The sequence below is a fragment of the Neurospora tetrasperma genome, assembly GCF_000213175.1.
Source record: "Neurospora tetrasperma FGSC 2508 unplaced genomic scaffold NEUTE1scaffold_4, whole genome shotgun sequence".
Lineage (NCBI taxonomy): Eukaryota > Fungi > Ascomycota > Sordariomycetes > Sordariales > Sordariaceae > Neurospora > Neurospora tetrasperma.
This window is the reverse complement of record NW_009799102.1, coordinates 2,419,514-2,446,414: the sequence shown is the minus strand read 5'-3', so window position 1 is coordinate 2,446,414 and position 26,901 is coordinate 2,419,514. Positions and strand designations below refer to the sequence as shown.

At 40.1% G+C, this 26,901-nt stretch overlaps 2 protein-coding genes across 2 annotated transcripts; both read right to left on the bottom strand.

Annotated features, from left to right (window-relative positions):
- Positions 1 to 473: 473 nt before the first annotated feature.
- On the bottom strand, positions 474 to 3,120 carry NEUTE1DRAFT_123213 (uncharacterized protein; the record flags this gene model as incomplete). The annotated part of the gene is made up of 2 exons (XM_009854008.1): positions 474 to 2,743; positions 3,014 to 3,120. The coding sequence occupies 2 exons, from the start codon at positions 3,118 to 3,120 to the stop codon at positions 682 to 684; spliced, it is 2,169 nt and encodes a 722-aa protein (XP_009852310.1).
- A 4,553-nt stretch (positions 3,121 to 7,673) lies between these two features.
- NEUTE1DRAFT_84229 (uncharacterized protein) lies at positions 7,674 to 10,258 on the bottom strand (the record flags this gene model as incomplete). The annotated part of the gene is made up of 3 exons (XM_009854007.1): positions 7,674 to 8,239; positions 8,402 to 9,926; positions 10,012 to 10,258. 3 exons carry the CDS (start codon positions 10,084 to 10,086, stop codon positions 7,674 to 7,676), a joined length of 2,166 nt encoding a protein of 721 aa, XP_009852309.1.
- Positions 10,259 to 26,901: the final 16,643 nt, after the last annotated feature.

Below are 26,901 nucleotides of genomic sequence, written 5' to 3'. Positions count from 1 at the left end.
GGCAACGCATAGGATCTATTTCTTTACATGCCAAATCCATTCTTGTAACTTAGTTCTTTTTCTTTCTTCTTTATCTTTCGATCTTTATTCAATAGTACGGTTATTGTCGCTTTGTCACATTCCTTCCCTCTATTCACTGTGACAGTTTTATAGTAATAGTATTGAGCTACGTTTATAACCCCTTTATCGGTCGTATTTTATAATAATTCCCCTTCTTTGTTACATTTAGAATACTATTAAGAATTCTTAATAACTAGTAGCATTTATGAATCTCGCTCGGGATAGGTCTTTTAGTAGGTCGTTGCCTGGCTGGATATATAATATACGTATTATATTACTTTATTAATAATAAAACGCTCTATTAAATTATTTCTTTTAATTTAAACGAACTGCTTATTATCCTCCTTTATAATAAATAGATCGAACCTAAGCTCCTCCTCGCTCATCTAGAGAAACGCGAAGACCGTTAATACAAACTATAAACCTTCATTATTAATATCGAACTACTTAGATATAATAGCCCCGAACCGATTAAACTTTTATAACCTTATAAGTAACCTACAAATAGTAAATCCTAAGACAAAGCGACGATTGTCCTGCGTGTCTTTTACAACTAAAATAACAGAAAATCAACCACCCTTTCCATCGTCTCACTTTCTTCTTCCCCCCACTATATAATCTCTACAGCTTATCGATAGCCTCACTATAAGCTTCTATAATGGGCCTATAGAGTTGGTCAGGGTCTCCTTCGGGGGTTCCTAAGAACATTCCTCCCTCTGGACCAAAAAGAATCTTCCTAATATAGTGACAGAGCGGTTTCAAAACCTTAAACGACTCTGGGAATTGACTCAGAACATCTTCAAACATTACTCTGGACGACATATCGCCTTTCTTATTCCGAGCAATTTGACTATAATCGTTACCCTTCTCCCATCGGTCAAGTAAGTTCTTGTTAGGTGCTTGCTCGTCCCCGCCGGCAAGTCCGTTAGACCATGATTGGCGCGCACACATCCAAAGCAGGACGTAGAAGAACGATTCGAGGTCGTGACGGTATGTGTGTCCGACGTTCTCCATTACTTCAATCGCCATGAACTGGATTGTGCCAGTAATTTGTCGCGCTCCGCTCGGGTCGCTATCTCGTACTTTAGCCATGTCGAGGTCGATCAACATGCCCTTGAAGTCATGTGGTGTTTCGGGGTCCGTGATGATGATGTTGTTTGGAGAGATATCGCGGTGGAGAATGTTGCCAGTGACGTAGAGAGATTGGTGCGCTTTGATCGCATCTCGCATCGATTCTAGCAGTTGCTTAATCGCGGAAAATTCGCTAATGACGCGCCCGGCTGGTGAGATGACGAGGCAGGAATAGATTCTATCTTCCCACAGGTCCTCGCTAGGCGTAGGTGGCGTCGGCTTGGTCAGGGCCTTGCTTGTCGACGACGGCGGCTGCATGCTCGGCTTGGTCTTGCTTGTCGACGACGGCGGCTGCATGCTCGGCTTGGTCTTGCTTGTCGACGACGGCGGCTGCATGCTCCCCTTTCTGGGGATACTTGGGCGCTGCTTCTTATTAGATCCGGATGCGGTGTTGATAGTGGCGTCGGACGGCGACTTGCGCTTGGATCCCGATGTATTAGTGCTTGTGGCCGATGGAAGGTCGTCAAAGTCACTATTCTCGTCCCGAAACGGGTGAGCCGCTGGGAACTTCAGTCCCTTCCGCATTTCTGCAATGCTAGTGATTCGGCGATGCGCAACTATTTCAGCCACCCCTTTGACACCGTTTTTCTTTGCTTGCGTTAGGTGCTCTACCTCCGATGTCCGTTTACCCGATGCCCAAGCGAATTTGACAACCTCGTTATCGTAGGTTGTAAAACAGGTAGTTCCGCGACACACGATGGCATTCTGCTTGTACATTGCCGTGTGTAGCCTGGCTCTCTTATCCTCCAGCGTGACGTAGCGTTGTTGTTCTTCTCCCTCGACAACTCGCTCAATGAAGGTATCCAACCCCATCGCTTCAGAATCCATCGTCAAATAGCCGACCAAAGCCCGCGCAAACCTGTCTGGCTCTTCCTGAATGTCGAACGGCCCTGAACTATACGCCCCAGCCCGATCGAAGATCCAGAGCTCCATCATGGAGCCGCAGAGAAGGAAGGCGTGAACGAATCGACGGGTCGGCTGGTCATTGAAAACACTCCGTACATAGCGGGTGAGTTGCAGGAAATCCGCCTTAAACCTGCCTGGATTGTATGACTGCTTTAGCTCCCCAACAACGAGAACGTTCTTGTATGAATATATGGTGCTCGCTTCCGTAGTTGACCTTTGTAAGAAAAGATCAAGCTGGCCTTTCCCTTCCTCAAACTGGTGGGCAGATGTAGTGGTATGGAGTTTGTTCGGGGCGTCGGCTAGAAAGGGCTTTTCCAGGGAGCGAAACCACGCCGAGACTAGTGCTTCAGTAGGAGTACCACGCGGGAAGTCCGTCCATGTCTTTCCATCATGCTTTGTCTTCATCTCAGCCAGCATCTCTTTGTATTTGTTGGGCCAGCTCTCAGGGTTGAAGAATTTGTCCCAAAAACCCCCCACATCGCGGAAGGTGCAATATCTCATCTCCGAGAACAATTCCTTTGCCACAGGATCGACCCCTGCACTATCAGCGAGCCTATTTGAACTGGACTTAATAGGCGTTCCTTTGAATGTAGGCAGGGCGGTGGGACGAAGAGGGGGAGTGCCGGGAGCCAAGGTGTCGAGGAGGCTAAAGACGGCAGCCCAAATGGCATTATCATTGGAGTTGTCGTTGGCATTGTCGTTGGAGTTGTCGTTGGCATTGTCGTTGGAGTTGTCATTGGCATTGTCGTTGACGACAGCTCGGACGAGAGGGCGGAATGGGTCGAGATTTGCTATCTTCCCGTTTCGAAGATCAAGTCGTAGGGCAACTAGTCTACCTGCTACGTTAAGGGGAAATTCGATTACTGCGGTCAATGAGGTAAGCAGCCCTAGAAGGCCTGAAATATATGTCTGATACATCTCGTCGGCTTCGTTGGAGTCGCGTAATTTGTTTCGAATGTTGTCAAGAGTACCGCCGAGCGGATAGTCTGCAATGATCTTCTTCTGTTGCTCTGAAAGGGTCATTTTGAGAGTCGAGGTGTCGAGGAGGCTAAGGACGGCAGCCTAAATGGTATTGTCGTTGGAATTGTTGTTGGAATTGTCGTTAACGACAAGTCGGACGAGAGATTTGCTATCTCCCCGTCTCGAACAGTCCGTCGTAAGGTAAATAGTCTGTATTCCACCTTAAAAGGAAACTTGGCTGCGGCGGGAGAACCGAAAAGCGCAAATAAAAGGTCTGCGATATATTTTCGATGCGTTTCGTCGGCGTCGTTGGAGTCGCGCAACTGATCTCGAACGCTGTAAAGAGTACCACCGAGCGGATGTTCTGCGATGATCTTCTTCTGTTGCTCTGAAAGGGCCATTTGGAGAAACGGCGTGCTGGGAATTGCTGATTGTTTTGGAAAATGAAATGGCAAAGGAGGCGGTAAACAAATGCTAGTTGTGGAGAACCGTCTCGACAAAACACGTAAACAAAGACCCACTGTTTGTAGACTCGTGAATGGACGGTCGCGTTGTACTAAAAACGCGCGGGTTACTAGCACTCGAGTGGCCATACAGCCCGGTATCTTATACTCGCCAGGGGTCGGAACCGTGCCTGCCACTATGTTCACCCTGTCCACCCGGGGTTTATTCTGAGAATCATTCGCTACTACACCTTGCCTGCAAGCCCCATCAGCGCACCTGGTATAACGTATGTACCTTCTACCCAAAGCATGTACCTGCCCAGTAACTAAGTAATCCGTGCATCAAGTTCCTACTTGTCACGCATCTCCGCGCCCGTCTTTCACTTTCGATATTCGCGTCCACAAGAGATTCATCACCACCATATCCATCCAGCTCACTTATTCAACTTACGCAACCAGTTGTATCAGTGGAATATCCAGAAATTCGTCACAATGACCCAACAACCAATCCTCGCTTTCACCCCCAGCACCTCCTCCTCAACCTCAACCCCCATTCCAAAAACAACACCCAACCTCCTCCCCTGCCGCATCCACCACTCCGGATCCGTAGAACCAACCGACTTATTTTAGAATCCTACCGTTGACTTATTTATAAAGCTGCAGGCGTTTACTGGCAGGGTTTAGTATTTGGGCTAGAACGTTCATTAGCGGGCATTAGATTTTACCAAGCGACGAATAGTCAGACTAATAAAGTAGGGTAAAGCAGGCAAATAAAGGAGGTAGGTCAAGGTAGATAAGTAAAAAGTCGGGCACATATATACTTTAAGTAAAGTTATAGGTTGTCGGCTTAGGATCCTTAAAGCTATAGTTAGCTCGTCAAACGCCGTCTACTCTACAAACAATACTCTATTTTGCAGCCCTAACTAATTCCCCCATATACAACTTTTAACTAATTAATAAGAGCTACCCTATATCTTAGTACCTAAATAGAATAGTTTAATCTACCTACTTAGCAGCGCCGTTTATTATTGCTAGTAGAAGCAATATTTATAGGTTTACTAAGCCTTTTTGTCGGTCCGGACCGAATAAAAGGCTAGGCACTCTTATCGCTAAATTCTTTACTTTACCCTTTTTACATTAACACTATCTCCCCATCTTCACACTATATACAACCATCGTCTTTTCTTCCGTTTTTAGTTCCAACCGTTTTAAAATAGAGGCGCTTAAGAGCGAAATCGAATTAATTAAACTTCAAATCCAACACCTTTACAATTTTGCTAAAACTAATATACAATCCACTCCCTCTTCTTCCTCTACTCAAACTGACGTCATTTCTAGCGATATCCAACAAATTCTTGAAGTCCTAAATCGCATTAACAACAAGCTCAACGAATTAACAACCACATCCTCAACATCCTTGTACATTAACATCTATTTTCTCCTCGGCCAAGATATCTTCGACGACCAGCTTTAGACCCAGATAGCTCGCCAGAGCCAAATCAGTCCAATTTCGCCAACTGATCTACCTCCGTTCGTAGTAGTTAGGCGCCCAAACTATCGCCTTCCCAACCACATTACAGAGCACGCGCGCATCCTTCCGTGATCGGTCTGTAAGGACATCTCCCTGCGAGATGTGGTGCGAAGGCCAGTGGACAGCTGCGTACGGGAGGAATGAGCGTTCTTGACTACCGGGAGAGTTCTGAACTGGTGTTGCGAGATCTGGCAGCAGTAAATAGTGAAGGCAGACCAGTGACATCGTGCTGTGCGACTTTCGCATGTTCAAGCGCCCTTCCCACTTGCCTTGTCGTTGAGGATTGATGAGGAATTCCCTCGCTGTCTGATGAATAAAAGACGGCTTTGAGTCGTGGACGCTGATGGAGAGGCCGCATAAGTTCTTGACGATGCTTCGGAAGTTGTCTCTTGGCCACAATTCTGATTCAACGGCCGCGTATGATGTGAACCGTTGTTTCTGTAAAGCTAATGTCAACGCAACGTTTGCCTCGTCGAGAGTCAGGGGCCGTGCAGCGGTGAGGGTGATTCGGAGAAGTATATCGGTTTGTACTTCATCCTGGCTTCTGCTCAAGATCTTTTCGTACGCTTCAGACACCTGAGATGGAATATCAGACAATAGGCTCTCAACGCTTGACCACTTCCCGAATCCACTCGGTTTCTCCTTAATTATGTCGAATATAAGAGAAAGCCACAGGTATATACTGCGTATATCTCCCTTGTCATTGCCCAGATAGAAAGCGGCGTTAATGTGTACTCCAAACTGCAACGCATTTTAAACAACCTTATCCCAAAGAGCTCAGAAACGTATCTATCCTAGCGCTCAATTTGGCTCCAAAGAGCTATTCCTACTGTCGAGATGCTTATTCCGGCTTGCAACCCCATGCAACACGTGCCACGAAATACCCGTGGATGTTGGGATCATTCATTTCCCTTTTCATATGACGGGCAAAAGCTTTCGTCTCATCCGGAGTCCAACCAAGGACGGAATGCCAGAGATAGTTGATATACCCTAGAGCGTATTATCAGGATTAACTAGATCAATGCTCATTAAGGAAGTGGGAGACAAGCGAGCTTACCTTCAAGATCCGCCTCAAGGGCTAGCTTCCACCAAAGACCCCTTTCTAATGCTTCCTTCTCGAGGTGCCATCTACCTTCTAAATAATTACTCTTCCCATCCTGCACTATATACGTAACCACTGTAACACTCAATACAAACGCAATTATTTCAAAAGTCTCAAAATGTAGTATTATTGGCTATCTAATCGTCCAACCTAGCAATACTAAAATCGGCGTAGCGGGAGCGTATTATATTAAAGACCTAGACGAGAGAGTAGCCGAAAGAGAATACGAAGTAATAATAGTTGAAGATCTAAAAGCGCGAAGGAGTTTAAAAGAAAGACTTATTAGAATCGGTAGATAATAAACTAAGAAAGTAACTAGGAAAGGTTAAGAAATACTTAAAGAAGTAAAGGGCCAGGTTTTGACGTTTAATACCTATGGGTAAAGTATTTGATACTTAAATATATATAAAATATACGTCTTACTCTATCTATTTCTATTTAGAAAATGTATTTTCAATATTAAAAACAGTGCTATATTTAATCTATATAATTTAAGGGAGGTTTATTTATTAATTCTATCCTTAAGGACGGAATATTTCTTCAGCTTAAAAAGGGATCCTTAAATATTTATAATATTTATATTTTATTCCTATTCTCCAAGTAATAACTTAATAATTAGCTACTAGTTTGATAAAAGTCGGTATATTCCTAAATTATCTATTTATAACTTCGGTACTAAATTTTAAGTATATATATATTCTCAATTAGTGTCTTCTATTCTAATGACCTCTATATAGCCTTCTTCTGAGGCCGCCTAGAGCGCCGTACTATAGACTCCACCAGAGCGGTGGAATCTTATTATTAGGGAGGTCCTCCGTTAGACGGACTCTGCTAGTATTATTACATTCTAAGAATTGTATTATAGAGTCCGCTAGGCTCAATTCCCTTAGTAATTAATATAGACTAATATCTTATCAATAAATAAAGGGGGTATTGGTTCTTCTTTAATAACGTATTAAATTTATAGTACTTTATATAAAAATGTAGACCTCTATTAACTTTAAGAATAAATAAAATAGGGGCTACCTATAGTATTAAACTTACTTTAATAAAACCCTTTTAAAAGTTTTCAATAATATATTAATAATATTCCTCCAACTCCTACAAAATTATTTTATATAACGAATTATATCCAAAATCCTAGGAACTCTTTCTTTTCTCAAATTCAATCTTATAATTAATCTTTTCTTTAAACTCTAAAAGAGTATTTAAATCTTTCTTACTAAAAATATTAATACAATCCCAGTGTTTCTTTAGCAACTTCTCCATCACTAATTACTGTAATGGCGCTAGCAACCAGCGACCCACATATAGGTCCCGCTATCGCTCGTACGACCAGAATATTTTTATTTGAGTTTGCACGCTTGTATCTAGTTCTCCCTTTTTTCTTCTTCCCATCTGAAATCTTCTATCATAAATAGAATCTTAGCTTTGCCTTCGACCCTCCTATACTGTGCTCTTGCATTTGGGATATACGTATCGGAAAACTCCGTGCCTACCAACATCTCCGGGTGCCCGTAGTCTACAGCGTGGTGGTAGCTCATTGCATCTTTGTAGAATTCCTGTCGGTTCGAAGGCCCTCGCTGCCAAATCTTGATAAGGGCAAAACAGACGCCTCTTCACTGCCGTGAACCATCTGGGAACGTAGATTCAGCACTTCCAAGCTCACCCCGGTACACATCTCGGTGAACTCCTCATCACTCATCTTTCCCTTGGTTGTATGCTTGAGTTTTAGAACGCGTTCAATCATGGAACGCAACCCCTCTTGCCCCTCACGAGGTGTGATCTTCCACTTCTCCCCATTTCGTACATTGTAGAGTATAATGCGCGGGAGCTCCAACAAGTAGGCATATGTACATGCCTGTATGACATGCTGGTTTGAAAGTTGTGAGACAAATTTGATCTCCCAGACAGACTCAACGCCTCCAACGTTGTTCCCGTCAGGATTGGGCGAAGCCGCCACGATGTCAGCTCGACCAACGAGTCGGCATCTCTGATCATCAATGCTGAAATTCCCCTCAGATTGAACCTCGAACTTGGGGTTTGCGACTATTCCGCTGAGCTCTCCCCGGAGTCGACTGCACGCTAGGGCAAGGTCGTCAGGTTCTATCCAATTGAATTCGCTGTTTGCCATATTGATGCTGCGCGGGAGATAGCCCGAGACGGCAGCTTCGTAGTCACAGGCCTTTCGACAAAGCCATGAGACACCTTCCCGTGAGCAGACTTCAGGAATTGTGTCAGTCTTGCCTTGGCCGAGTTCAAGCGCACTCAATGATCCAGCAATATCATGCTCAAAAGCTGCGACAACGACAAGGCCATTCAAATCGCTCACAGCTTCGTAGAACCTCTTTCCTTGGTCCGAAATCACGACATCTGGGAGTTTAATGTGCTGATCCTCTGGTAGAGGCGATTGTACCTGGATACATAGGTGAATATGAACAATGGCGTCGAGATGTTCATCTTTTATGTGCCGGGCTATGTCTCGGACCGTGATCGAGCATGGCAGGGTAAGCCCACGCTTCAAGGGTCGGCCTGGAGGATCGGGCGGTTTAATTTGGTTCCCATTTCTTGTCATGTTGATAATGCTGGCTGTTTCGTATAGAGCTTCGACCGATGCAAAAGGCATGAGCTTCTTCTCCTCGACATGGACCAAGACAAGCTGTTCTGCGGCACGTGTTAGAGCCACAAAAACCTCGTTGGGGCATCTATCATCGGGAAGATCGCGGCCAAAATACTCAAAAAAAGAGGAATCGAGGCCGAAGAGAATGACCAGATCACGCTCGCTGCCTTTGAACTGGTGAATTGTAGCAACACACAGCTTGCCCTTAATTACCCTGTCATCTAGAGGAACCTCGTTGTCGATTGATACGCTGATGGGCACTCTGTATTTCACTGACAAGATGTTGACCACATCCTGCAATAGCCCGCGTTTACCCACAGCTGGCGCTATGATTGCGGTATTCTTAGCCCCGTAGCGCTCGAGCAGGGATGACAGCTGCTTAGCCAACGCATAGCTGTTCTGAAGGTGGCATCTCAGGATAATAGGCTTAGGCCCAGGCTTGGAGCTGGTGATGTATGATTCGCCACTGAGAAAAGTATTGTTGATGAACTGAACTGACTGATCCGATAGTCGAAAACTTCGATTCAACTGAGCCTTGATAAAGGGATATGGGCTGACAATACCCAGTAATTCAGGAGCCGAAGTAAGGTAGCGGTCATCGGCACCACGGAATCCGTAAATGGCTTGTCGCTCATCACCCAATACGATGAGACGGGCAGATTGACCCCCCGCCTTCTGGTCATTGGCAAGGATGAAGCAGTTAATAAGCCAGAAGAGGAGTTTGGTACAATCCTGAAACTCGTCTAAAACAATAATGTCAAAGGGCGCGGAATCCCACCGAGGAAGCTCGTTGCGATCAAGGACTCGTTTTTTCTGCTGCGCCAAAGTAGCGTCGCTGGGGACAAGGGTCCCAAAAAGTAAGCCGGCCATGGAGTGAAAAGTGAAGACTTTGCAGTTAGAGTAGGTGCGAAGCCGTCGATGGGTCTCTAGCTGAAGTCTCTTTGAGTAGGTGAGCACAGCTACTCGCTTTTCTGGGTGGGCGGCTACAATAGCCTCAGCCGTAGCCGTTTTGCCGGAGCCTGGCCGAGCCGACACGACAACATTCTTCGTACCGCAGAGTTCTGCGATCTCTTGCTGCTCCTTGGACGGGGTAAATGAACATCTCTCTTTCTGCCGTTTAAGCAAGCTATGCGTGTTCATGAAGAAGCGAAGGGAACCACCAAGGCAGAAGGCCTGAAACTAATGTCTTATTAGTGCTATGGATCTTTTACATCACCTAGTCTCATCGCTGACGGTATAGGTGTTTTCCGTCACTTACTAGAGGCTTAACAGTATGTGAGATTGGCCATGCGCGGGCGGCTGGGTGCCATGTTAAGAATAACTGGCCAAGCATCTTTGCTCCAAATATTGCTGTGGTCGGCAAGAGCGTTGATTTGCGTTGTGTTGGTGGTGGGTGTGGCAAGAGCGGTTATTAGGGCGTTTAGACAGCACATCGGAAACCACTCCAAGGCATCTCATCTCCCCCATTTTTCCAGATTTCATCTGGACTCTTCTTTCTTCAATAGTATCTCTTTTTTCACGGGCATCAACTGTCTGCCCCGCCTTTTCAGCAGGTCAAACACCAGATCAAACGAGTTCATCAAACCACCGGTTCAATGCCGCGTTTTCGGACGTGGATTCCCGTCATCCGGCCTCTTCCCGGATCACCAGCGCCGATTCCCGTCATCTGGACTCAACTTCCCGCTCCGGCTTTCTGCCGGCTTTAGCTTCCGCCCGCGTGGCTACCCGTTGAGCCTCAAGTTAATGACGCCTTTATCCTATTTCCGTTATTGAACCTCATCAATGACAACATCTCAATCCGGACCCACTTTGGCAACATTGCCAGGCAGATACTCTCTCCTTTCTTGTTCAACCTGTCATGGCACTGGTGTCCTGGCTGGCTGTGTCCAAGGCGGCTTTTGGGCGGTCAGGCCCGGCAGAACTCGCGCACCCTATTTTAAGGCGCACCTCGTTCGCCGGCCTTCAGCCACCTCCTCTTTTCTACTCTTTAGCTTTATTGATTTATCCATATCGACTTCTTTTGGCCCAGCCCTGCCTGTGCCCAGAATCGTGCTGTCACACTGCGGACCTCGTTGATGTCGCCAAAAACGGGGTTGTCCGCTCCGTACTCGAAGGCGTCTGTCAGGTTGTCTGCGCCGCGTCTGATCCCGTTGGTTAGACCCTGGGCGATGCTGGCCCATTTTTGTTTGAGGTCGTCTGTCTCCCAGAACACGCGAGCGATGCTGGGCGAGAACCAGTTGGGGCGGAGGTCGTAGTAGCCGTTGATGGGTTTCCAGTTGTCGGAGAGGGAGACAGCTGCTGCTTCAAAATCTTTTGCGTCCATTCCTCCTGCATCCGAGTCTGAGCAGTTAGTGAGCGGGGAGACACATGTCGAGAAGGTCCGTTGCATAAAAGCGCTTATGCCGTCCACGGCCACTTGGCTGATGTTGTACACATTATGGTGGTTATCCAAATTGAGACGGAGCGAGAGGTCGGTGCGTGGGAAGCGGGAGAGGCGCGGGTGGAAGGCGATGCTGTCGTTTTGAGCGGCGGTGAGGATGTCGTAACATGTCCCAACACATTGTCTTCAGGCCCCTCCGACGCCATACGGCGGTGCTGTCCTGCATATACGACGAAGTCCCTCAGCCAGAGTGCGAGCTTTAGTGATGACAGACTTTCTATGGTCTAATATGACCCCCTCTCTTCGAGGTTTCTGGGATAGAAACTTCCTTGGCTGTGGCCTCCTCTTCTGTGGTTGTTCTCCCTCCGGGTTCCGTCCATCGTTCGCCCGTGCCGGCTGCCCTCCGGACCTTGCCCGGCCGCAATCCAGTCTTCGAAGTCGAGTCTAAGTTGTGCGTCAATATAGGAGTCGAACCCATCTTCTCAAGAGCTAGACTCTCGCGCGCGACCGCCGCGCCCATTAACAAACAACCCAGACTCAAATCTCACCAACGTCCATCATGTGGTACAGGTAAACTAGGACTAACCCTATCATAGCTAGAGATAGCTTTGGTGAAGTGGGTCAATTATTGTCCGTGATAAACCATCGTACTTTCTAATATTATCGAAAGAGAGTACCTCACAATCGATAAACCCCGGAAATTCTTTACAAAAGGCCGCATCTTCAAAACCGTCTGGTTCGAGCCCCTCAGCGAATATTCTGACTCCTTTCGCGCCCACCCTTCCGAACTCACCTACTACGAGTCGTGCCCGGACTATAGCGACACAGGAGAAAAACCCTACGGTTGATACCGGTGGTTCGTTGTTATTCGCAAGCAACTACACCATTCTTTATACTTAACTATTATTAATAGAGGTGCCAAATCTATAGCCAAGAACTGAGCTAGAGGCAAGTACCTAACTATATTGTATTCAACTAGCGTATTGCCGCCTGAGCCGGACAAGGAAGAGAGCATCATATTTAACCCCCTCGTAATAATTATAGAAGAGAGGAAATAAAATATTAACCTATTTGCGAAACTGAATTATAGTAGGGTATTTATAATAGAAGATTATTTAAGGGTAATAAAGATTAAGAGGGTGTATCCTAATTTTTATAAGAAACTAGGTAAATATTATAGGAAGGCGTACTTTAATAAACTGGTAAAGTCAGTATAGTCAAATAGGACTTAGAAGTTTCTTAGTTTAAATTCGTTAATTAATTTTCTTTAAGCTCTTTAGTTAGGTAACTTCTATTTAAGTACCAACCTACCACATTTCTTACAAAACCTCTTATCGTTTTTCTATATCCGCCTTTCTCTTTGACTATTAAAACTTGCAGGTTACTACCCCTTTACAATAGCCGAGGAGCCTAATTTTAATAAGAGCGTAGCAAAGGAATCTCTTGCTCTTATCTTATTGGATTACGGTTTAATAATCCACTATAATAAACTAATTAAGAAGGTTAAGGTAGGAAGATAAAGGAGGTAGGTCTAAGGAAAATAAGTGAAAAGTCGAGCACGTGCATACTCTAAGTCGAGTTGTAGGCTGCCAGCTTCGGCTCTCTAGAACCACTTAGAATGAGACAAACCTTGCCGCCTTATACTGCTTCCAGTTAATCTTCATTGGCTTCCTAAAAGGAAGAGAAAAAAGGATTAGTTCATTTTAACTATATTCCGCGAACCCGAGGCCCTTCGAGCTATCCTTTCCACAAATAACTACCCCCTTTCAGACTCCATAATTTTAATATACGGGAGGAAAGTTGACGATACTACGAAAGATTATTACTATAAATTTAGTATTCCTAATTATAAATTCTATATATAGTTTTATTGCCTCTTATAGGTTGGCTATTCCGTATATAATGGTAGTAAATAAATAGAAAGACGAAGGGGAGGCGTCCTCTATCTAAGGAGTTCTCTCTAATAGAAAAATAACCACCCTAGTTCGTTACATATATAATATTATAGGTTTTAAACTCTATATATAATTATATAATTGCCTAGGAGAGAGTATTGTATCCCCGGAGTATATTAGAAGGTATATAGCCTTATAGTAAATTAATTGTTATTACCTAACTAATTCTCCTATATATTGATTAATTTAGCCTTATTAGCGTCAAAAAATAGTTATCGACTAGTTGGGTTTTGAAACTTCTCTAAGACTTCCTCCAAACTAGCGATTTGGCTCGTATAATTAAGCTAAAATAAGTCAAACTACTCTCCAAGCGGTCTAAAGCTAAGATCTTCTTTAACTACAGTCTATATAGTAGGTAAGTCTACTTCCTACTCTCGTTCCTAATAAAATTATTAAGACCTAGTTAGTTTGCCGCAAGGTTATAAGAATAAACCGAATACGTTACAATTAGTATATTATATAAGCTAAACGCGTTGTATAATTTTTCTTCCCACGTTTGCTTCCAGTTATTATACAATGTGTTGGGATCAGAGCTTCTATATCGCCTATATTCCCAGCGGCTGCTTTCAAGTTGCTTTATTGTACTAAAGGTCCTATAGCTAGTATAGGTTGTAGTAGCTACTTATATTAATAGAAAGTAACAAGGTCGCTAGTTTTGGGTAGTAAGTAGGGTAACCTTTTTATAATAACTTCCTATTCTTAAATTGTTCTTTACCTAGGGCCGACTCTAAATATATACATCTTCACTCTTAAATAATAATTGTACCCTATATTTCAATATACTACTAACCACGTGTGTTTCTACCTGCGTTCGGTGCAATGTACGCCAGCGCAGTTCAATTATAGTACGTTACTACTATATATAAAGTTTGTATATATGTTGGGTCGGGACGAATTATTTGTATAAGATTGTAATAGAATAATAGTAAGATATTATAAAAGTCTAAAGGAAGCTCAAATGTACGCAAACCTAAATATACTATTTCCACCTACTTACGCTAAGTATAACTAAGGCTATAAGGTAAGCTAGTACGTTAAAGGTTAATTCTATATTAGGCTTCGATACTATAGTTCTATAGGAGCACACGGTAACCTTTATTCTCCAGCAGCGGGGGCGTAAAGTTGTAGAACTCGCTATTCTATTTTAGGTTATTACAACTAAGTTCAAAGCTGCAGGCGGAATTTTGAATTAGAGATGTTAGAATAGTAGTAACGACTATTTATAAAATTGAACTTCTTTCTATTAGTTAATATAGTTAATCTAGAAAGAGGGATAGTATTTTATTACTTATACAAGCCAAATTACTACCTAGTGTAAAGTTAGTCTTAGAGTACCTTTAGTACCTAATTAGTAGTATAAAGCTATATATTAAACCGCAATCTCCCGTATTTAAATTAGGGAAGACTATATAACTGTAGCGATGCTACTACAAGTGTATTGGCTCTCCCAAACACTATTAAAGAAGTATAATAGGCTAGCGCCTAGAGATATAGTGCTTAGGCTGCAGGTCCAAGTATACTCTCTAGTTGGCTAGCGCTATTTAAGCTACTTATTTATTCTAGTATTTAGTTATGTCTCTATAGATATTTTTGTGGCTGTAGACCTTCCTTTTCCTCTTTATCGATAATTTTAAGCTCCATTCCACCCCTATTGCCGTAAATACCCAATAGGCTTGTAATAAAAAGAGACTACTTATCCAATTAAAGAGAATTAAAGCTTCTACTATTATATTAACCTTAATTATAATTAGGTAGTTAGGGGTTAATCTGGTAGTAATTAAACTATATAAGGATTTATAAAAGGAAAGTTAAAAGATAGATTAGTTTTACTTCTTTATAATAAAATATATTATTTTAATAATAGTAAAAGGTTATTAGAATTTATAAAAGTTCTATAAATTTACCTATCCTTCCAAACCCTTTTAGTAGTATGCTAGAAAAATAAAATAGAGAAAAAGGAATTGAGAAAGATATAGAATATATTATATATCTTACGAAAAGCTAATAAATTAAACTAGTCCCAATATACTACTAATAGATATTATCTATCCCTAGAGGTTATAATTGGACGGTTAGTAATTTAATAATAATTAAAATATATTTTAGCTATTGTAAATAATTTAAAAATTACTTTATTCTAAATGATAATCATAAATCTCCAAATTATATAATATACTTTAATTTTTAATTATTTTTATAATTATATTAATACGTCTAATACGAGTATGTAAATAGCAATTAGTATTATTAAACAATATATAGGTTATTAGAGTACTAATATTAATTATTTATAGGCAGCTCCCTTATACCGGATTCTAAATTTTAATTGTATTATCCGTCGGATTAGATATAAGCTGTTGGCTATTAGGCGAGAATACTATAAAATTAATAACCCTGTTATAGCCTTTTAAAGTTTAAAGGTAGTTCTCTAACGCTGGATTTTAGATTTTAATAGTTTTATCCCCCGAAGCGGACGCAACCCGCTAATTATTAAGCGAGAATATTATTAAACGAACGAAGATAATAATATTCTTACTATAATCTTTTAGGGTTTAAAGGCAGTTCCTTAATATTAGATCTTAAATTTTAATTATATTATCCTATAAACCGGACGTAAACCGCTAATTATTAAGTAAAAATACTACGGATTTAATAGGGTCGCTATAGCCTTCTAGGGTTTAAAGGTAGTTCCTCAATACTAGATTCTAAATTTTAATTGTACTATCCTACGAACTGGATGCAAATTGTTAATTATTAAACGAGAATACTATAAAATTAACAGGCTTATTAGAGTCTTTTAAAGTCTAAAGGTAGTTCTCTAATATTAGATTTTAGATTTTAATTGTACTATCTTTTAAATTGGATGTAAATTATTAGTTATTAAGTAAGAATACTACGGAATGAATGACTTTACTATAGCTTTTTAAAGTTTAAAAGTAATTCCCTAATATTAAATTCTAAATTTTAATAGTTTTATTCGTCAAACCGGACGTAAGCTGCTAATTATTAAACGAGAATACTATAGAGGTAACAATATAATTATAGCCTTTTAGAGTTTAAAAGTAATTTTCTAATATTAGATTCTAAATTTTAATTATTTTATTTAACGAACCGGACGCAACCCGTTAGCTATTAAATAAGAATACTTTAGAATAAACGTAGCTACCATAGCCTTTTAGGGTTTAGAGGTAGTTCCCTAATATTAGATCCTAAATTTTAATTATATTATCTATTAAATTGGATATAAATTATTAACTATTAAGCGAGAATACTATAGAATTAATAATATAGCTATAGTTTTTTTGAAGTCTAAAGGTAATTCCTTAATACTAGATTCTAAATTTTAATAATTTCATTCTATAAACTGGATATAACCCGCTAGCTATTAAATAAAAATACTACGGAAGTAATAGAATTACTATAGCCTTTTAGGGCTTAGAGGCAGTTCCTTAATATTAAATCCTAGATTTTAATTATATTATTTATTGAACAAGATGTAAGCCGTTGGCTATTAGGCGAGAATACTATTGAGGGAATATAGCGGCTATAACCTTCAAAATTTAGAGGTATATATTCTAATTTAATTCTATAGCCGGCTTAGTTCGAATCTATTTAGGTTCTTCTGTACTGAAATTCCTCTTTATTAAATTACTGCTTAGAGTAGATATAAACGCTAAGATATATATTTGAAGTAGAGTTTATTCTATTATCTATTAATAAAATAGAATAAATCGGTAAGCATCCTAAATAAGTTTTATTAACTGCTACTAATTATTATCTCCTTATATCTTTAATTAGACTAAGTTCCTAGTACGGAGATTGATTTGTATTTACTAGTAGGCCTTCGAACTTTCTAATAGTAATAATGCTCGTAGGTATAGTTTAGAGTAGACTTAGAGCTTCCAGCTAGTAAAGGTACTTCGTTTTGAGAATATATAAATAACTCCGTTATTCTATAAACGATTATCCGTAGGCATAACTTGGAGTAGACTTAGAGCTTCTAGCTAGTAAAAATACTTTATTTTAAGGAATATATAAATAACCCCGTTATTCTATAAATAATTATGCGAGATCTAAGCCCAGGAAGGCATCTCGGGATTACTGGTAAACCTATAGGGTGGGCCCCCGACCAGCAGCAACTCGACCCCTCTTCGAGAGAATATCCCGGAGTCGCCCACCGACGGCTTTCTAGACTTACCCAGTTGCCTACTCCGAATAGCTTGCCCCAAACTCGACGTGCTCGTGCTAGCACCGTGCCGTCTAGATTCCCTACCGGTGCCGGAGTTAATAGCCGTTTTATATTCATACTAGAAACCAAGTTATACAAGTAATTAACCTAGTAGACGCACAAGTACCGTACCGTCGCTAGCGGGTCCGGATCCAGTACTTAGACTTTATCGTTCGGAAATCCCAATACGCTTAAGTTGTATATATTGTATTACAATATTATAAATATAATTTTAAGTAACTTTAAGAAGATAATATAATTTATATCTTCTTTCCTAGAAGGAAAAATCTATTTGAATGTTCCTAAAAAATCTTAGTTATTAGCTTTATTAGAAGCATTGCCTAATAGAAAGTCCTTAGTTAATTAGTAGATAAAATAAATAGTCTAGTTTCGAAGAGTTAAAAACGAGTTATAAAGCCCTATAAACTCTTCTAGGGATTGTAAATTATTTGAGAAATAGTCTAATATCTCTACGAGAGTAGTTAATTCTTAAAGGCTAATAGGTCGGTAAACGAGAGAGGAGACGGTAAGAATTTGCCTATACAAATCCGTATAATCGGACTAAATAATTTGCTCTATTATCCGCAAATATAGGGAATCCAACCTAAGAGGGAATATTTATAACTTTATTAGTATCTACCACTTCCGAACGTTCGGGTTCATAAATATTTAATAAACCAAGGCTACCTATAAAAAAGTTCTATTTACGTTAGAAGAGAGATAATTATATATATTTACTTATAATGTACTATTATACTATTTCTACTCCAATAAGTAAAGGACTTTATAGCAGATATATATATTAACGGTAATAGTAATAGATTTAGTATTTAGTTCGAAGCTAAGTCCAAACTATTATACAATAATTGTTAACTATTCTTTAATTTATACCCAATTGCAATTAGATATAAGCTACTTAATATGAGTAAAAACAAATAATATTGAGACAATCAATTTAAAAAGCTGCAGTTAGTCTATTATATATTCGTTTAGAGTATTAATTCTAAATAAGTGACTTTTAAGTTCAGGTTTCTTAGCATTTTGTATAAAACTTTAAATAGGACGATTTATATTATTATATTATTAGAGGGGTATATATTCTCCAGTAGATATAAGAGTAAGCGTAGTTGCTAGTAAGTAAGTAGGTAAATTAAACCTTATAGTATAATAGTTGCGTTATTAATATACAAATTAGTAGTTTAGTAGAAGAAATATACTAAATTACTACTATTAATGATAATATACTACTCTAATTCGTTAATAATACTATATAGTAATATAGTTTTACTTTTGCTTAAATCTCCCTTAATTTAAAATAGGCGACTCTTCTACAATTAGTACTATTGTTTGAAATTAGAATTATCGAAGACCTAGTAGTAAATATTAGCTAGTAAATTACCCTTCGCTAATTCAGTCCGCTCCTTTTTAATATACAGGTTATACAAGTTTGTAGGTTATAATTTTATTAAATAGAGGTAATCCTTATAAACCTTATTCTATAGTTGCTTTAATACTTTTTACCTTCCTTCGCCGTAAATAATTAGTATATATATATTGAAAATGCTAAATAGAGAGTATACCTCACTTTTCTTATATATTGTATTACGCTTCTCGATTTATTATATTTATTCAGCGATATTAAAATTAGATAGAAGAATACTTTAGAAGGCTTTTTATAGAATTCCGGTTATATTGTAGATTTCTTATTTTAGAGACTCTTTATCTCCTAGGCGCTCGCCCTCTTTAGAGAAGAATTCGATAATCGTTGGGGCAATAAGCTCTTAGAGGGTCCATCCTCGGGAAAACTATCTGCTCTCTCGAAAGGCCGGTTACCAACCGGGGCCGTCGCCGTACGGATAGGTTAAAACGTCTACTAAGTATACGTAATATTTTACCGCGCTGCAGTACTAATGGAACATAGAGTTAAAAGCGTACTGAAGCTTAGTACTATTAGACTTGTCAATATAGCATATATTGACCTAGAAGAATTTCAACTCATTATACTAGGCTTAGTCTCTACAAAACTGAATCTTAGCATAGCTTGCTTTGTACTTGCTTGTACCGTCTATTATATCTCTAAAGAGGACCTCTTCGGGACCCTATGTGTATAAAAGTATTATATATAGTAAAATATTATTATTAGGGAGGTCCTCCGTTAGACGGACCCTGCTAGTATTATTACGCTCTAGGAGTCGTATTGCAGAGTCGATTAGGCTTAGCTCCCTCGGCAGCTAATTATACAATGTTCGATAGTAGGAAAAGGCTTATAGGCTTCGCAAACGGACGGCTTCTATTCGCGAGACTATAGGTACTATAAATCAGTAGTTGAAACTGGGGGAGTTGCTCGACAGACGAAAACTACTTACTATAAGTAATAGACAAAATTCGTGGCGTATATCTCGGTAGGTTTGATTGGGAGCTTTAAAGATAGTTGCTATTATTATTTTTATTTTAAGGTGCTACCTTTGCTTAAATTACCAACCCCGCCTGCTGTACATTTTATTTACATTAGCGCGTAGAGAATAAAAGCCAACTACGTATAATTCGAAGTATTATTATTAGTAGTATTAGTCGCGCGACACTTAGTTACAGCCTTGCCGGAGGTAAGGTGGAAATTTAGAACGAGCGTATAATGCTATTCAATTGTCTCTATTAAGCATTTACTAATAGTATTTATATGGATTTTTGAATGTCCAGCCTGAATTCTAGCAATATCCTTACTCGTTTCTATAATAGGATGGAAGCACCTTAGAGAACTCCTAACTAAGAGTAATAAATAAAAACTCCTTCAACTTCTCGATACTATACCTATTGTAATACTTCTTAAAAATTTCCAGCCATTGGCCTATAGTCGCCGAGTCTATAGTCTTATTAAAGAAGGCTTCTTCGAATTTGTTCTACTCGTCCAAGTTACTACCTTAGCGAGAAGTAATAAAGTAGCCCAAGCCTCTACAATAAGCTTGCTCGTTCAGTATCAACAGCTAAGAGGAAAAGCTATTTATTTTCCTTAGTAAAAGATCCGCCTTTATTATAATGCTAATTAATTAATAGCTAAGGTACCTATATTTACAGGCGTCTATCAAGTTTAATTGAATTAACCCGACCCCTCGGTCGTATCTCCACTTATATAGGTCCTATAAATTTAATAAGGATAGTTTATATATATATAGTCTTTAACCTCCAGCGGTATATAGGGCCGTGTAGCCGTACGTAATATCCTACAGAGGAAGGAAATATTATATATTTAAGGTTATTATATATATATAGTTCGAATTTTATTCGTTTGTAGTACCGCCTATTAAAAATAAAGTAGGGTCGATTTTAGTATCCTCTTCCAATTTTAAACAGTCCGAAAGATACTAAATAAAATCTTTCTATAACGCCCTATTATTCTATCCTTTATAAAGCTTCTACCCCGGGAACCAGATTTCTAGAATCTAGCTAAATATTAACTCCTCCCTTCCCTATATATATTTCTTATTTAGCTTAATATTCGCCCAACTATAAGATTTAATAAGCGTACGAATTATTTGCAAGCGAATAAGTATACGATTGTAAATACCCTTCTTCAGAGCTTTAGTAGTTAATTGCTCTACTTATAGGTAGTATATAAGAGGAATATAGCCTTCTCCGTTTTGGATATTAAATTAAATACCTAAATTAATTAGTAATTAGATTAAATATTCTACTATTAGCTAATTACTACTAACTAAGTATTCTAAGGGTGTAATTTATTCTTTCTCTACCTCCTCTTCACTATCCTCCTCCTTTTTTTCTTCTTCTTCTTTATTAGTAGATTTATTGAAAAGGAGAGTATCAAGGTCTAGGCTATGGTTTTGGACTAGTATACGGATAATTTACTGAACTTATTTGATATAGTACTCTTTTAAATGCGCTTTAAATATAATTACGTCAGTAAAAATTAGGGAGGTATTTAATTAGATAACGCTGCCGACCCTAGAACCTAGTACGTTAAGCCTACTTTTAAAAAAAATTAAAGCATTATTATATATACTATAGCGAATATATTTATAAAATTAATCCTACAAATATTTATTATATAATATTTCTATAATATTGAATGCTACCAGTTTTATAATAATAATAGTATTATATAGTTTTAATAAGGCTATATATAAAGGGGTTATATTTATATACTCCTCCATACTAATACCCGTATTAGGAAATTATATAATAAGGTCGATCGAAACTAAATAATTAAGGCCTTCCTAAACGAATTTGTAAAGAATATCCTGGTAGGATTTAATAAGGAGGTTCCGCTTTTTAGTATCTTCTATTAAATTACGGTTAATATTATAGAGATGGAAATTAGCTCTATATTCTAAAAAAAAGCTTAGCGATTTTAAGACTTCTATAGTAGACTGCCGTATATAAAGGTAGAGTCAGATAATCTTTATAGTATTTACTTACCTTATAATCTTCGTTTTCGTTTGTATAGTAATAAGTCTTATTTATTTAATAGTATAAGTATATATTAAGTACCTAATTAGCAGACCTAGTATTGTAAAGAGTCGTATTTTTCTGTAAGAGGTATTTAGCCGCTTTGAAGTTATTTATTAAGGTAGTAAAATAAAGTAGCGAACTATTTGCATCCTTACTCGCCGCTTTTGCCAACGACTATTTATTAGGATTATTATTATAATGTTTAAGTATATAAAAGTAAAATAATTAATTAGGGGCGTTAATATCTGCGCCAACCTCTATAGCCTTCTTAACAACTTTGAGTTACTTTATAACTATACCCTAAGTAATAGGACCTAGCTTAATTAATATAGGGATATTATCCTTCCAAATATAAGGGTCGGCCCTCCAGTAGGTCGTCTAATAGGTTTGAGCGAAGCTATTAGCGTTACGGGTCGGGAGATATTTAATAATATTATTGACTATTTTAATAAGAAGAAGGTCTAAAAAGGACTTTATAGTAATAATAGTGAATGGGTAAGTTGGGTAGACTTTGGTATTGATGTGCTGGTATTCTCAAGTGTAGAGTAGTACGAGTAATATTAAGGTTAGTTTCGAACGTGAAAGTAATACCGCTAAGCTTCTATACTAAAATTACTTTTTGAAGGGAGGGTAAGTGGAAATGATTTACTGTAATAAATTCCACTTAGGATACAGTTGTTTTGGGTTGGAAGTGAAGAGAATATTGAAAGTATAAAAAGGGACTAGTATTTTTATTTAAAGGGGGGTTGAGTATAAATCGATGTTCGAAAGAGCCCTATTAGTGACCTTGGGTATTTATATTCGCAAATTGCTCAGGGAGTTCGCACGCTGAAAATTTCAACAAACAATAAGCCTGTCCACTCAAAGCCTCCCGAACCTTAGCCTTCCTTCTTCCTCCCTCTTCCTTCCTCTTCCTTTTGGCATCAGATCCCAGAGCTATGGTTAGCTCGTTGAACGCCACCAAATTGCAAGCGTCTTCCTGTGCCGCAGCCCTGCCCTATATACATCTCTCTCAGCCAATCGACTCGTCTACAAAGATGTTAGCGGCTGCGCCGGCAGTGTATTGCAAGCCAACCACCATGGTTATGATATGCCAGGATGGAAGGGCAGAGGTGGGCTAATGCATGCAGATGAAGAAGGTAGGTTAAGGCAGGCAGATGAAGGAGGTAGTGGAAAAAATCCATCTCTTGCGTGAAGAAATAAATCGAAAGACGATAAACGTGGCGGAGAAAAGAGAATAATTCTTACAGGATTGGGGATACATCTTCGAAACGCTCGTATGTAGCCCAAGGATAACGCGGTGGCCGGTTCGGCTAGCAAGGTCAACCTGCAGTCGGCTGGAAAGGTGACAACGGAAAAGGGAATGTCACCGTTTACCATAACATCGCCGGACCGGACCGGACCGGACCGGACCACAGCGGAACTGCGGACGGAAGGAGACTTCCCATCTTCACTTCTCTTTCATCTTGTTCTCACGTACTCACAACTTCAGTCATGTTTGTCTCGTTGTTCCGTGCCTTTGAATTCCAACCACAAAAGCCCCCTGAACGTCAGGCCTCACATCTGGAGCGAGATCCTTCCCACTTTGCCCCCATTCGGCGGCTTTCATATCCAGCTATAGCGCCCCCTCTCCCTCCAGCTTTCTCACAACTCTCACAAACTCATCAACTGTCATAGATTAGCATTGTCCTTTCCAACCTGAAGTGAAGCCCCTTCGGATCCGATCCAGTTCCCGTAGAGAAGAAAAGAAGCCTACAATCCATCTCCCTCCCCGTATCCACCCCACAATCATTACACGCCCTCTCAAGTTGCTCAGAGGAAGAAGGGGAGAGGACATGGAGGGGAGGAGGAAGGGTTCTTATACCCAACGCAGAGGATTATCCACAGACATGTCATGTCGGTGTAGGGGCGTTTCAGGAGTGTGGAAAGGGAAGGGAAGGGAAGGGAAAGGTGTTAATCGAACCGTGGCTGAAAGACTGAGAACTGCTTTTGGCAGGCAGGCAAGCAGCAAAGGCAGAAAATTCACAACGTTGGGATTGAACTATTGGGCCCCAAAAAAATTGTAACATGATTTGAAGCTACCTTGCCTGAAGCGCAATGTCATTGATGTGCTCTTAAGAGCAAAACTGAAAGTGATTAACGTAGTAAGGGCGTATAGACCAAGGAACTAAAAGACCGGGAACTGTCTTTCATCCATCCGCCTTCTCTGTTTGATGCTGGAGATGGAGAATGGATCAATCAACGGAGAGAGATACTGCAGACGGAAAGTATTCAGGTTTGAGCGGATATGCCTCCATTCACAAGTCCTGCCGCACTTATGTTCATACTCTCCCTTTCTGCTCATCATACGAAATGATGCCTTTGTGATTGGTTCAATTTCAGGTGCTCACCTCTTCAAGCCCTGCCTGTTACATGGACCGGGGATGAGAGGTCAACACCCGAGTAACAACGTTAACACCAGATTTGAAGAGGTGCTCTATCGCGCCTCTTCTAGGATAGGAGCGCGATGTCTGCGCTGCCTGTACCAGCTTGCGATGGCGAAGTGTCTTGCCAGTGTGTGCCACCACACTCACCAGGCGGATTTCGGAAACTTCCAAAGATGTAACCCCAAGGGGAAGAAATCACACAATGAATTGTTGGGGAAAAGGAGAGAGAAATGGAAAATAACTTACCAGGTTCCATAGCTTGGTCATTGCGGCGCCCATTGTGACGGGAGAGCTGACAGTGAAGTTGAGGTACTTCTGGGAGTCCAGACGGCAAATGAATGAGGGAAAGTTGACGTTTGCTTGTGTAGCGTTGGCAGATAAAGACAATGCTTTGGGTCTGAAAAGAAGAAAAGCGTCAACTCTCTGAAGGTTCTTAGGAGGTTGCTTTGTAGGAGTCAAGTCTCAGTGAATCGGAGTGCGAAGGTGATGTTGCTGTTGATTCAGAGAAAGAAGAACACCGCCACCTTTCTGAGCGGGGGAGAAGCTAGCTTTATAGGAGTCCAGTCCGGGTGAGAGCTCCACATTCAGTGTTCACCTCAAGTGAACTTTTTTGACATCAGCGTCGCTGACCTACTCCTTCCCATTCCTCGGACCAGATACGTTGTTCAGTTCCGTTGATATAGCAGGTGGACCCTTGCACTGTATCCGCGCCTGAATTCCGCGGTTTGGATGGGTGCAGGTTGTTCCGAGAACTAGGACTGGTTCTAATCGCTCACATATTCGCTACGAGAAACGCACGTCTTACTCTCTCCTTATCTATTCAAGAATGCGTCTTGTCCGTCATTAACGGTGCTATATCCCATCTATATGGCCAACTGGAAGTACGTCTACCAGATTCGTCCTCCGGATGATTTGTTTTGTCCGGATAAGAAAAACAAGGAGCGTGCAACTACTATGATGTTACGAAGAAATGACGGACTTCCCTGGAGGCCGAGAAAATTAAAAGACGGGGAAGGATGTTGGCGATAGTTGGGGCAAGATAAGTGAGTCGGAGCTGAACTCGGGTGCCGAAGTCGGGACCGAGATCAGGAGTCAGGGTCGGGTCAGAGTAGGGAGGTTGTGGATTCCCCGAGTTCATGGGTGGCCGATGGTCACGAAGGAAGTTGCATACTAGCTACGTGGGTGGGCGAGGACAGGAGGCAGGGTTGGATAGCGGAAGGAAAGAGGCAGGAACGCCCTGCGTCAACCTTGCCAGTATCGAGAAGCAGCTTAACAAACGCCTCATGCCCCTTCTCGACCGCCATATACAACGTTGCCCATCTATACTGTCGGTCGTAAGGATGGAGAACTCAAATTGTCAGATAATTCGACAGCAATATCCTTCAGCTACACTCACAGGACGATAGATTGGGGGCCGTCCTTTTCGCGATTAAAACGTCCCCGCTGACACTACGAAGCATAAGAACCCGAGATATTTGGGCAGGCGAATCTGACTAGAACCTAAGAACCTAGGCCTATAGCAGACTCCACCGCGCAATAAATCACAAGTGCTCTTCACTTTATCCTCCAGCGGCGGGGGCGTAAAGTTGTAGAACTCGCTGTCCTGTTCTGGGTTATTACAACCAAGTTCAAAGCCGTAGGCGGAATTCTAAACCGGAGATGTCGGAGTAGTAGTAACAACTATTCACAAGACTAAGCTTCTTCCTATTAGTCAGTATGGTTAATCCAGAAAGAGGGATAGTATTCCTATATGAACCGAATTACCTAGTGTAAAGCTAGTTTTAGAGTACCTTTAATACCCAATTGGTAGTATAAAGCCGTATATTAAACCGCGATCCCCCGTATTTAGACTAGGGATGACTATGTAGCTATTGTCACGCACGTAGATCTCGAGATAAGGGATACGAATAATCTGACGTTGTTGATAAATAATTAAAAATGAAGAAGAAAGGAAGCTAGTTTATATAGAACGAAAGAAATAATATTCTTATATATAGTAGTAAAGAGGATAGTAGACTAAATATATATATAATTTAGCACCTGTCTGGTACTGCTATAATAGCTATAACAAAGCTATTGTAAGTGTGTTTAGCTTATCCAAATACTACTAAGAAAGAAACTACTTATCCGATTGAGGAGAATTAAGGCTTTTCTATTGTACTAACCTTAGCTATAACTAGGTAGTTAGGGGTTAATCCTATAGTATCTAGATTATATAAGTACTTATAAAAGGAGAGTTAAAGGGTAGAATAATTTTATTTCTTCGTAATATAATATATTATTCTAATAATAGTAGAAAGTTATTAGAATTTCTAAAATTCTTATAAATTTAGCTATCCGCCTAAACCCTTCTAATAGTATGCTAGAAAAATGAAATAGAGAGAAAGAAATTAAAAAAGATATAGAATATATTATATATTTTATAAGAAGTTTATAAACTAAATTAGTCCCAATATACAATTAATAAATATTATCCGTCCCTAAATATTATATTTAAACGGTCGGTAATTCAGTAGTGATTAGAATACGTTTTAATTATTATAAGTAATTTAAAATCTATTCTATCCTAAATTATAGCTATAATTCTCTAGATTATTTAATATAATTTAGCTTTTAATAATTTTTATAATTATTTTAATACGTTTAACGTTAATATATAAATAGCGATTAGTAGAGTTAAACGAAATATTAGGCA